General features: G+C 37.4%; 1 protein-coding gene across 8 annotated transcripts in view; it reads right to left on the reverse strand.

Moving 5' to 3' along the window:
• The window catches only part of ANAPC10 (anaphase promoting complex subunit 10), a 141839-nt gene that overhangs the window by 97553 nt on the left and 30499 nt on the right, over window positions 1-13787 (reverse strand). For 6 of the 8 annotated variants that reach the window (XM_030948146.1, XM_030948143.1, XM_030948141.1 and 3 more), the window contains one exon: window positions 11611-12108. The exons of the other annotated variants lie outside the window; for them this stretch is intronic. In XM_030948146.1, the coding sequence (XP_030804006.1) occupies window positions 11878-12108 (231 nt within the window). In that variant the 3' untranslated portion in view covers window positions 11611-11877. Of the gene's footprint in view, window positions 1-11610; window positions 12109-13787 lie in introns of those variants that run through there. 8 annotated transcript variants of the gene reach the window in all.

A 13787-nucleotide genomic window follows, 5' to 3' on the forward strand; every position in this document is an offset into this window, starting at 1 on the left:
AAGTAAATTAGAAAAAGTTCAGGAAGTGAAAAGAATTAAAGAATTCACACACACACACATCTAAAGGAATTATTACCATGCTTTGCAAAAAACAGAGGAAAATCCCATTGTCAGATGAGACAAAAATAATTCTGAATCAGTGAAGTTGAGTAAGAATGAACATGTGGTTCTTCTGAGCTAAGAAAGCCCAGCAGACCTAATAAAGACACAGGACAACATTATAGGTGATAGCACAAACATACAAGCAGGATGAGCTAATAATCCAGTCTGACAAATGCCCATAAATTCTTTTTCTTCTTAACTTCAGTGGAGCTAGTAAGCTATGAAATCCAGGAGAAAAACAAAAGCATACGCTAATGAGAAGCAGATACCAATTCAAAAAGAATTTATCTCAATAAATTCTAAAGGAGACATGGACAAAAGAGCACATACATTAGGAGCAAAAGCACTTTCTTTCTGGAATCTGTGATGGCAGAAACCAAGATGAATAAGACATTATCTGTTGTCATCATATTGTAAAGCTCCCATACTTTCTCAGTGATTTCTCATGGGCAACTCCTCACAGCACTGACTCCTCCTTCTTCACAGCACAGCCAACAAACTCCATCTCCCTCCTCAACCAGCTAACTCCCTCCCTCTTTTGTTGCACTCATCCTCATTGGACACAGCTATGGCCTGTTAAGGGCAGGCCTGCTGCTACTATCTGGTAATTAGTACAGCTGCAACTCCTCAGAGGTGAGATTACCTTCTGCACTATCTTTATTTTCTCACATTCTATCCCCTCACAATTATCTGACTGGCCTAAGTTTATGTGTAAGCTGTGTTGACCAAAAAGTGCATCTAATGGAGTATAGTTAAGATCCAGTTCTGCATGTGTTTGAAAAGGAATGGCAGGGAGGAATACAAAGAGATTTTCTGCAAACACAATCAAGTAGATACCAGAGCTAGAAGTGGAAAAGCTTTAGAACCTACAGTACTTGATATTTTTGAGAAGCGGGAAATGACAAGTTCTGTGGCAAGGAGTTTATTTTAGTGGAACAGCAGTAAAAGGAATGACACAGTGGAAGCGTTTTGTGTGGTCCTGTTCATATTTTCACTGGCTGGACAGAGTGCTGATTCCACCATAAGCTTTTATTAACAGCCAAATCCGACAAGATGTGATTTTAAGCTAAAATATATACATATATAAATTGTTTATTATTTAAATTTCAAAACAAGCCTAGCATTCAGACTAAGAACTAAGCTCTTGCCAATTTTATAGTACATAACACTACGGAGGTTATGTATCAGTGTAAACATTTTCTCAGTGTACTGTGATGAGAAAACAGTTAGGGTCTTTTCGCCTTCTCCTTTCTTAAACATACTCCTCCTCAAAATTTTGCTTTTTGGTGTTACTGAAATGCAATATTTAATTATCAAATCATAATGTTTCTACTCTCAGTTGGCTTCACATTCTACACAAGTTTTGCCAACAGCAAAATGCTGAAGAACTTAATCACTGAAAAATGTACAAAAGGCAGCAACAAATAAATCCATAAGGTCCATTTGGTTCAACAACCTGTACCTGACAGGAGCCTAGGGAAGTATCCACTGGGTTATTTGATATTTTCAAGCACTTTCTAGTGCTTTGGAGGGTACTCTGAAGAGCAGAGAAAAATCTTCACCTTTGAACCTAACACACACACATTCCTTTTCCCACGTTTGTTGTTCCCTGTAGTCACTTTGTTTCTCCAAATTCTTGTTTCCCTTATCCTTTTCCAAGCAAAAGTTGTTTGTTCTTGTTAGGACTTGACACCATCCTGCTCCTAGAAAGGCATTGGTGTAGACCAATGCCAGCAAGCAATTCCTAAGGGAACAGTGTAAGAGGACAAGCATGTAATGGTATTTCGCACAGTACTCCAGAAATTGCCAACAATTTATGGCCTTTCTTTTGGATTTCATAATCTTAAAAGGATTTTTCTTCCATGAATTTGTTCAGTCCTGTCTAGAAACTAAAAAAAACCTTAAAATTACTCCAACCTGCTTCAGCCAGATTTAAGCCACACAGCTTAAATACAGCTTTAAGAACAATATACTTTTATTTTGAACTTCTGCTGACATAACCTGATATCCTCTCATTTATGTACTGAAAAGACACAGGGAGGGGGAATCAAATCAATCTCTACTCACTCCACAGTATTCATTATTTTAATCAGTTCATTTGACAGTGCTCAATTTTTAGCAGGCTGCTTTTGAACAGGTGTGTGAAATAAGGAATTACATTCAGTGAATGGATTTGTCTTGAGGTAGCAGCACTTCTTTCTACCCCAATTCACCCACCCTGATGGTAATAGGAGCTACCATGAATTATGTGGGGAAAGACTTTGTATGCCTTAATTATCTACCAGGATGAACAGACTGGCTTGGGTTGGTTTTTTCTTTGGCTTGGGTTGTTTTTTCCTTTGGCTGCTCTTATTTTGGGTTGAGTGCTTCAGGACCACCAGAGCACAAAAAGGCTCCATATGATCCAAATTGTCTTTGTCAAGTACTTTCTTGCTCTTGGCAGAGCTTTTTCATTTAGGAGGTGGAGATTAGAAACTCCTGGTAGCCCAGATGTGCCCTGGTATTTCAAGGCCAGTACTTTGAGACAGAAAAGATGTTTGAAAGGTCTATCTAGCAAAGAGAATCTTGCATGACAGAAAATACTGGCTTTTGAACACTTTTTAATAGACTGGGCAAGTTAGAGCCTCACACCAGGAATCAAGAACCATCAAACAGCCCAAAAAAAGGCCTGCAGTAATGAAGGTATGCCTGGGTTAAACCCAGTGCAAATCTAATGGGAAGGGGGCAAGAAAGAAGAAAAGTTTAATAATGACAGAGCTTGAAAACAAGAGTGTAAATAAGCCTGGCTCACAGGAGCAGTTCAGGAGAACTGGGTAGGAGGAGTTATTCTTCTCCTTTTATTACCATACAGACTGCAGGCTGGGGAAGAGATTCACAGCAGGGGGCTGCAGACAGTGCTAGGTTAAAACCCTCTCAGAGCTCACCCTGGGACACTGCTACTCCAGAACAAATCCCCGCTGGAAGCTATGAAAAAGGATAAAAGAACAGAGATAGTTTCAGTAAAAATACCCTTGGCAGGCTGGACCTATACAGAAAGATACTTCAACTAGACTGGGGAAGCAAATAAATTCTTTTAAAAACTCTGAGTCCATAAACCCCAAATAAAAATAGCTTTTCTAATATACTGAAGCTTAGCTAGTTTCTGTAGAGAATGTGTGGACTTGGTATAAAATTCAAAGTCACAAAGCACACTGCCCAGAAGATGCTATTTGGTGAAATGTGAAACATTACCCAGGGTTCACTCCCTCACAAATCTCTTCCGAGTTTCTCAAAACTTAGCCAAATTGCAACTCTGTTAGCTGAAATTTCCCATACCAGCTGTCTGCCTCAGGCTGAATTTATTTTTGAAAACTCCAGCCAAAACTATTCAGCCATTTCAGAGAAATGTTCTCACAATCTTTTATTTGGAAACTTTTAGCACTCAAATGCTTCAGAGATTCTGAAATTAGATGGGAACAGAGAGAGAGTAGGAGATATACATAGAACCATTTATGAAAGTCTCCTCAATTTTGGCCAAGCCTAAAAATGCACACCCCACAGGACAATCCTGAACATGATCTGGTGTGAAGCTGCAGGGCAAAGTCAACCTTTTGCTGTAATAGCTGCTTTCAGGTACTGTATCCTTGGGCTGGGTTGAGCATTATAACCAAAAGCAGAAAAATCCCTCCCCTGTGCTCTCAGTAATCTCATCATCTGTGACTTCAGCAGGATGGGAAGAGAGCTGACAGGCAGAATATGCATTATGCAATGTGGGGAGGAAGCATGTGGTATTAGCTGGGACTAGCTGGGAAAGAAAGGAAAATCTGCAGGATTAGTGGAGGGAAAATGGAAAATTGGGGGATTCAGGGGGAATATCAAGAAAATGAGTAGTGGGTGAGAAAATGTATGACTAAATAGGATACAAAATGCTGCCACAGTGACTGGGAAAGGGAGAGACAGAGAGTTCTGCGGAAGGAAAATGGGGGTGAGGGGAAAACTAAAGCCTAGGGTGGAAAAGCACTCAGACTTGGAGATGAGACTGGGGCCAGTTTGAAGACTGGGTAGGAAGCAAGCACTGCAAATGAGCAAAGCAGGGTCCAGACACAATGACTTCTAGAGGAAAAAAAATAGGGGCCATCAGAAGCCAGAGAAACCAACTAATTGAATGCAAACTTTTGTCCCCAATAAGTGAATGACATTGTTTTTAATGGAAAGGTTGTTTTTTTCAGGTTATCTCTTGAGCTGAATAGAATGAATGATGCAAGCAAGCCTCTGCCTTCAGCAACATCTGAGAATGCCAGGTACTTTCACTAATACTTTAGAAAATCTGAACCAGACCTCTCAGAGTAAATCCTCCAAGAAACAATGAGTGATCACCTATGCAAATATTCAAGTGACTTTGCTAGAGTCATTGTGTGGGAAAATAAAGATGGAGTCCAACTTTCCAAAGAGCAATCTGTCTTAATCAAAAAACCATGTCCTCCCTTTCTGCAAGACTTCACCTCATTCACTCCATACTTTTCAAATTTCCAGAAGTAATAGACTCCTTCCACTATGTTATTTTGATTCACTCCTAAAATAAGGTCGGAAAAAAGAACACATAATCATATAAAAAAGGCAGCATAAATTATGGGAACAGGAGGATTGTACAAACTATTAACATAGATAAACCTGTCATTGCAAACTTCCCAAGACATGTATATCAATCTTTTTCCATTTAGTATGCAAGAACTGACTCTCTCCTGGCTTGCACTCTTCCACTGGTTTAATGAGGTTGCCTTTGCTTTATGTTAACAAGAGAACACAGTTATTAATTCTTCTATCTGGAAGAAATGAAAACTGCAGTATCTGGAGGAAAACAGTCTAAATAGCCATTTATATACTGAAAAAATATTTCTGAGACATCCAGGGATGACACAAATATTTTGTTGGTAAATATAATAGACAAATAATTTCCTGGGTTTTCAGGTATATCCAGATGAACTTACCTCGTTTTAGAAGTAAAATTACTTGATAAAAAACCTTCATAAAATATGAAAATGAGGGAAACAAACAAAAAAACCCCATGACACACAGGGAAGAATTAAAAGCAAATTGTTACTGCAGGTAGAAAAATTAGGTTAAGGAAGAATTAAAAAAACCCAAACGACCAGAAAACTAAAAGAAAAAAGATTTTTTTATTACCTACCTCACTGCTTTATTGTAAGGCCTTAAAAAACTACACTGAATAATCAGAGCATAGAAATACAGTAAGACTGGGAATGTGGGATACAGCAACATCTGAGCACGTGTACTGCCACTGAGATTTACATCTCTACCTACGAGGAAGGTTTAGAATAACTTGAGACTTAGTTGAAAAGAGACAAGAACACAGACTCCTGGTTTTTCAATAAATTAATGATAGAAAATCATACAGAACGAAGATATACATAACTTGTACTGAGAGATGAGCTATCTCTGCTAGAAGATTAACAATAGCCTGGAAGCTTTCAGTAAGATTTCAGTTTAAATCTTTGTCTCACTAGTATATTCTCACTGGTTTTCCAGTGGAAAAATGCACCTTTAGAAAGTGCTGTAATTCTCCCCTGTCAACTGCCAAATAATGGGAAAAAATAGCAGAAGGAACAGATAAAGAAGCATAACATCTGAAATACTTAAGACTACTCTCAACTAAAAGTAGAATAAGCTTTAATACTGAGTACAAGAGGTCACAAGATCCTGGCCTATATTAAAAATCACACTGATAAAAACACTGTAAAAAATCAAAAATCACACCAAACAAAACATGAGGATTCAATTAAATACAATTGAAAGATTAGATTGTATGGGTTTATTTGTTCCTAATAGAAATTCTCTTCAGAGATGTGTGCCCCAGATTAAAGATTCTACTCTGAAGTGTCAGAATGAATATTTATTTTATACCGATGTCAATGGAAACAGGAGAGCAAACTGAAGTAGTTGTGTAGACAAACAGGTAAAACCTTGGCAAGAGATCAGTAAACTCACCTTTTACTTGAAATTTCTAATCAGTTTAAGCAAAGAGAGAAATACATCTTTAAAGGAAATGGACAAATACATAGAACAAGAAAATTCCTGTCCTGAGGTGTTTTCTAATTAAACTAATGCCCAGACATTACTTTGCAATAAATTATTTGCTTGTCATGGTAGTGTTTTTGTAGGGTGAATGAGACTCGTTTATAGAAGCTTTCCTGTCTGCTGCTTCACATTACAGATTATATGCCAGGACAAAAATATGGTAAATACTGAAATGAAATAGCCATTGGGAATTTTGTTGAGATCATTCTGCAAGCTAGACATTGTCACCTACACAATATCAGTCATATACTCAAGAATATTAACTATCCAAAAAGTGAAGTGTTGCAGAGCTCTGATGCTTTCATTTTATACAAGGATTTTTTACCTTCTAATTGTAAAATATTTCAAAAAAATTACATGTTCATACTACATTGCCTGTGTATGGAATTTACTCCTAATTTTGTATATTGAAAGAAGCATCTGAGAAAGAAACTTCCAAAACTGCTCCAGGTTTGCCTCTTTTAATCTATATAACTGGGGAGTCACTGATCCCACTTAATTTCCTTAAATTAGAGTATTAAATATTGGTTAAACTGTTCCCCTACAGTTATTTATAATTATTATTATAATCATATAGTTATTTATAATTAACAGCAGTAATTCACTTCATTGGGATCAGAGTTCAGGTATTTAATGTTTCCAACAATCCCAAACTTACTTTCTCACTTCATATATAATTACATCTGGATTATATCTTCTAGCTGCATCAAGTATTAGCATAATTTTCATTACCTGGGCTTTGGGGCTGGGGCTTTTTTTTTTTTATTCCATTCTTCCATTAAACTAAACCATGCTAATACTGTTGACTGCTGCAAGAGAGGTTTATTCTTTGGTGCAAATGGAGAAACTGTCACAGGCAATTGTTAGGCTGACGTAAAACAGCTCGTTGAAATGTCAGCCTGGAGTTACAGCAAGTATGGCACGTGAAGGATGACTTTCAATTTGCTTCCATGAACAATGTTTAATGATGCTTTATGCAGCTTTATAAAAGCACCTTAACACCTTTCTGATCTAAACCAGAACACTTAAGTATTCCAAACCAACAGCAGACCACCCAATACCTTTGCCTGGAAGCCTCAGCAATCCCATCTGAGGGACATACTCTTAATATTATGAACATTTTAATTGCATTTAGATTTTTATCTCATGCTCCAGAAAAAAACTATTGCATTTAATTCAAGAAGTAATGTGGTAGTTAAATATTAAATAAACAGCTATTTTTTGTGTAAACATGCAAAGGAATGCAAAGCATTCTTGTAATCAATGCATCAATGTTAATTAACCATTAACACAGAATGACAAAACTTAGGAATAAGAGCTCAAAGGTTACCAGGAATTAACCAAGTCAGGCTCTGAAAGCACAGCACTGCACTGCTTGTTATAACCATGGGCTCCTCAGAGCCCAAACCTCCACTTCTCCCATGCAGGCAAGCACATAACAGGTCAGTCTGGGTGATCCAGTGATCCCAAAGAATTCAGATAGATAAGCTGCAGAGCTCACTGGTAAATTCCACAAAAATATCCACTAAAAATCATCTCCATCATTCATTTACACAGGAAAACACAGTAACACTATGATGAGCATTTATGCTTTCATTTAGGCCTGAACTCTTCTTTTGTGTATTACTAAGCAGAGCCATCCTGAAAATACAGTTTATAGAAAAACCCACTCACCTTTTTGAAGCAAAGACACATATTTATGGTTGACAAATGGCTGAAGTGTTTGGAGCTTCCTGAGAAGTTTACTAGAGGAGCTTCTGATTCTCCTTTTCTTTACAGGGTGTTGTACAATTCTGCTCTAATTACAAGGTGCAGTCTTATCACCCTGACTCACTTCAGGTGACATGAACTGCCTGAGCACCTGTTTCACTTGCAGTTTTTGAGTCCAGGCAATTACAATTACTGCTGACTACTGCTGTGTGAAAGGTGGGGATTTTTCAAGCAATGACCTAATGCCTGGAGCTCTGGCTTGCTCTATAAGGTGAGCCAACAATTTGCCTTTTCATCCATTATGCCCAAATTCATAAGGTTTTGGTAATCAGTACTGGCAATCTCAGCATCTGTCTCTCTCTAACATATAAGCAGATTTCAAGCCTAAATGTTTCAATTACTTCCCCTAAACTGTTTTAACACACGTGAAGAAAAACAACTACCAACAGTAAGACTCACTTCAGGGAGGTAAGAACAAGCACCAAGGCTCAGCTGAAGAGTTTCAGTGGTGCATCTACAGTCAAGAGTGCTGGCAAAAGGATCTCCCCTATAGACTAGACCAGAACAGCAAACCCCAAAATACAGTTTAAACTTTTAAATGGAATTACATACAGAAATTGCATTACTGAAAAATGTGTCTTGGAAACAGGATCATTATCTGAAAATCAGCTTCACAATGAAAAGAGAAGATAGATAGTGATGATATGCCTTTAACATCCAGCTCTGCCAGAGATTCCCTATGTGAATTTAAACAAAACTTAAATGTTTTGCTGTTCTCCATTTTAGAAACCAGGAGCAGCAAATACCTCTTTTCTCCCTCTCCTGCCATCTGCCTTTTTTATTTACACAGTGGTGCTAAGAAGACACACAGACACGACTTAGTCAAAACACAGGTACAGTCCTTCATTTCAACACGAGTTCAAGATCCTGGTGACTCAGTTACCTCCCTCTTCTTAGCATCTGCAAAGGAAATAAGCTGAAGTTGTATTAAAAGGAAAGTTTTTACACTTACACTGGGAACCAAATTTCTTTTCTGTGAGGCAGAAAGGCCTAGTGACCTTCCAAGAAAAGATTTTTAAACCCTTAAATTACTACTATTTGAAGTGATGAGTCAGATCACTGCCAAGTCATGATTTTTCAGGACAAATACATCTTCCATTTCATCTCTTATTTATTCCAGTATTACTTGTACTACTCGATATTTATCAGGTGCTTCTTATGCAAGAGAAAAGGAGAAAGTGATAAGATTCCAGGCAACTGCATGTCTGAAAACAGTGAGCAAGGAAAAGAAGCAGCAGCTAAACACAACGTATGTGTAAGTAACTTCCTGAATGACTTGGCAGCCCAGTTTGTTTATCCCAATTCAAATACTAAGTACCATATTCATACACAAGGCAGCAACTTGCTTTATTTTCAGACACACTGATCTAGGATCTCATCACTTAAAAATCAGCAGCCTTATGTGACCAAGTGCCAAAAGTGTTAAAAACCAAATGTACTTCCACAGATGTTAAATACCAGTGCAATGCAATGTATCTACAATTACTACAAAACAACACAGAAAAGATTTTTCATATGGATTTAGAATGGCCACCGCACTTGTTTCCAAGTGAGTAGATTCCTTCCCCAACAGTAAAGCTTGACATAACCCAGCTTACCATGGGTATCAGGGATTCTTAAAACCACTTGAACACAATCTGTCATTTCAGAAGAGCAAGATAAGTAGTCAAGCTATATTTCAGCTTATTCAACGACACTGCCAGAAATAACAATTCCAAATTTTTGACACAAATGCTGGCCACTATCCTGCACGAGCATCCATGTCCTGAAAAAAAGTCAATAAAAGCTAGAATACCTCTCTAAAGATCCAAAAATTATGCCTACTGATGGAAGGACAGAAATAAGAAGAACAAGGCTGTGCTGACTGGCTTGTTCCTAGCTTACTGGATAATGTTTGGCACAGAGCAGTATTAGTCTAGATATAACATTTGCAGAGTGACATGTATGAAAAGATAAATGTTACTGACCAAAGCACAAAATTACCAGAGCATTATCCATGGTAGAATCCTTAATTAGGAAACAGAGCCTTGACAAGGCAAAGCTAGGATGGATAACTGCCATCTTAACTTCTGGGAGAAAACCAAGGAAATTCCATGCAAAACAATCCATAACTTAGCAAAAGTAACTAGATAAATCCAGGAGAGGTATAATGTTGTTTTTCTTAAGCAGAAGTCTATGAAGTGGACATCAAAAGTACATACTTTGCTTTAATTAAGTGAATAGGAATGCACAACTCTCTGACACTAGATAAGAAAATCCACAGAAGTGACAGACTTGGTGAAAGGCACAAGTTCAGCCAGCTTCTGCTGAACAGGAATTCTGCACTTGATCCATCCTCTACAGGGAAAGGTAAAGTTCCATTAAGGTCCTTCTTATGACTGAAATGACTGAATCCACATTTAAATAGAAACCCCAAACTAGTCATGCACTTCTCTACAAGGTTCTTTATCAAGAAACGCCCTGTTTAATGACCCTCCTAACTACTGTGGAATTCAGCCACAAACGAAAGTTTTCAGTAAACAACTTCATCGAGTATATAAAACAAATTTTTTAATCTTCCTCCTTCTTCAACAACCTTCCCATTTTCCTCTATTTTACCTCCTTTCTCCTCTGCAGGATGATGCACAATTGTTTGATGTGTCTCCACTATTATTAGCCTTTCCTTGCTCACAAATAAGAAGAGTGACAAAAGTTTTCCTTGGCTGAGATTAGTCTAGATTGACCATCAACTTTCCTGGTGCTATGAGGAAGAATGGGTTTGATCAGTACCAAACACTTACAAGGAAACCTTTGTACTTCAACAACGTCTCTTTCTAAATCTACGCACTTTTTTAAAAGTTTAAATAACTAGTGATTAGATTATGAGACATTAGTAGAGGTGCTAAATATTCCTACTCACAGCAAGCAGGCAGATCACACATTTTCCTTGCAATGCCCTTTATTTAAAACACACATTAAAAGAATTCTGTGCTCTGAACATGAGATTACTTGTGTTATACTTGAGTTCCCAGTACTTTAGAAGGTGCATTGGACCACCACATTCATTCCTGCATGGCTGTAGGATGCCAGAGCATGCCTAAATCACCTATTTTCAACAGCTATCATGTTCTAGATGACCTACACTCAATGTATCTATATTAATGCATGTACTAAGTTGAATAATTTGGAAAGGTTTGGTTTTCTCCACGTCATTGTCATCTTCACTGCATTATCAGTCACTAGAACAGACTCCCCAGGAAAATGGTTATGACACCATGCCTGTTACAGTTCAAGGAGCATCTGGACAACATTTAGTCATATGGATTAGTTTTAGGTAGTCCTGCAAGAAGTGGCAAATTGGACTCTATGATCTTTCCATGTCCCTTCCAACTGGAGATATTCTGCAATTGTATTATTTACTTTGTAGTTACAAAGAAGGCTAAATCCATGCACACAGCCACTGAGCAGAAACAACCCTCTAGAAAAAAGGATACAAGAAATTAGCATAAGCAATAATGGGAAAATACTGCTGGTAATGTCTTTAGATCATGTCTGTTCAAGAAGAGGAGCAACTTTTTAAAGAGCCATTTTTAGGTAAAGGAATGAACTATTTCCATGCATGATCATTAGGGGAAGAGATCCTCCCCCAAAATATCTGTATTATGTCAAATAAATTATTGACTCCCACCCAGTCAAACACATTCATTTAAGAGCGCCTGGATTGTTTTTTCTCTCTCAGAGAGTACAAGAGCACTCAGACTCCTAGAAAAAGAAACAAAATTACAGACTACAGCATACTGTAACACAAGATTATCTTTATTTCAAAATTGTACAAAGTATGAACATAAAGATATAATTACACTGAAGTAAACCCTGCTCTTTAAGTATCTGAATACTTTAGCAATGACATGGTCATGAAAAAATACCTTTATTGTTCCTCATGAGGAAATTTTATCTGATGGAGCGATACATCATGAAATCAATTGTTGTACATCTGGGAAATTTACCAATGGAGCTCTCCTCCACAGGGGTGTACACTTTGATTTGCCTCATGTGAGTGTCTCTTCCATTCTGGTGATTTGCCAGAACAGCAATCTGGATCATAAAGGTGCGAATGGGCTTCTTGTGGGTATCTGTCAGAGGAACATGGATCCAGCCACTAGGTTCCACTAATTCCAGTTGCTGCCAAAAACAAGACAGAAGAACAAAACAGTCAGAAACAGTTCACATACTTCATAAAAATCATCACATATTAAAGCCACTTAATAAAGCAATCTTGTTAATCACATTTTAGTTACTTTTTCAAAATAATTTGAAATAACAGAGTTGAATACTCATAGCTGATTTACTGCTCATGTAAATGTATACAAATTAATTTGGTTGTCTGCAGTTGTGTTTGCTTTTGCCTTTCAGAATCTACTCCTCATTTTGTGCCCTAATCCTAAAATAAAAATCAATATAAAAGAATACAGACTTCAGTATAAATTTAAGAAAGTAAAAGTGTAGCATTTGGACCTTCTTACTGAAGAACAATGCTCAAATATGACAAAATATGCATTTTAAATTGTTTTATCTAGGCACTCTGAAGTACAATTGAATGACTTATGTAGGAAACGAAATGAACACAAAGTTCTGGATTTTCAGAAATTCCTTATATTATTAGGGGGACTGGGGAAGAGGAAAAGGAAAGTGACAGAGCAAAAAATAGAGGATACCTCAAACTTCATCTAATGTATCATGACCAATTAATAATTGCTGCACAGCCATTAAATCACATTCTAATCACATTTAACTTGCCTTTTATACAACATACCCAGTGTGACATGATGATTTTATCTTTTTCAATTTTAATCCTACACAAACCAATGCCAAGGCAAGCAAAAAACAGCATTTTTTTAACTCTAAACCACATCACTAACACAACAGATTGCTGAAATCAAACTGGATGCTATGCAGGGCATGGTAACAGCTTTTGTTTAAAACTAGCTGCCCAACTTCAAAGCACAGCTCAAAACACACATGGAAGAGCACACAAGTAAATAAAAGTCCTGGGGGGGAAAGAAAACAAAACACAAAACAATTGTCCACTAGCAAGTGGATTCACACAGCTAAGCAAATAAGAGTGCTTTCCTAGCAGCTGAGTTCCCCTAAGGAAGATGTATGTGCTTTGAGCTGCTCAAAATTCCCATCTTTCTCCCAAAAATACTGCATGGCACATGCTGTCAAATGCCTTGTTTATGCTGAAGCTTTCAAAAGACCCATCTGAGAGCTACTAGTTCAGAGCAGGCACTCTGAGAAAACAACCCAAGAAACAAGTAAAAAAGTTTGATGACTACTTCAGTTTAAAGTAGCAGACAAAAAAATCTTTTACACCTCCACCTTAAAAGAAAGAACAAGGAAAAAAACTCAACAAATAACCGCAACCCAAAACTCTCCACTGCTGCAGACTCTCCAACAAATTATTTCCAAAGCATTAAATTCATTAAACCTTAGCAGCAAATCATTTCACTCAGGGAGCTAGACATTTCCACAAACACAGTCACTTATTTGCTGTAGCACTGTCCCTTTCAAAAACTTTAATTTTTTTTCTTCCCATAGGAAACTTCAGGTCATGGCTGACTTTACAAGGGGATAAAAAAATCCGTCTTGTTGAAGCAGCTTTACAAAGGGGAAATTTATCATGGTGAGGTGGCAGTAAACAGCTTAAACAAGGATGCTTTCCATCTTCATAGTAAACAGAGGAGGAGGATCCTCCTAACACTTTATACAACTACTACTAAGGCCAAGTGACTGTGATTTTGAAGAGAATTACAAGGCTATTGCTAATTAAACTTGCATTTTAATATTATCATCAGCGTTTA

The sequence above is a fragment of the Camarhynchus parvulus genome, chromosome 4 (genome assembly GCF_901933205.1).
Source record: "Camarhynchus parvulus chromosome 4, STF_HiC, whole genome shotgun sequence".
Lineage (NCBI taxonomy): Eukaryota > Metazoa > Chordata > Aves > Passeriformes > Thraupidae > Camarhynchus > Camarhynchus parvulus.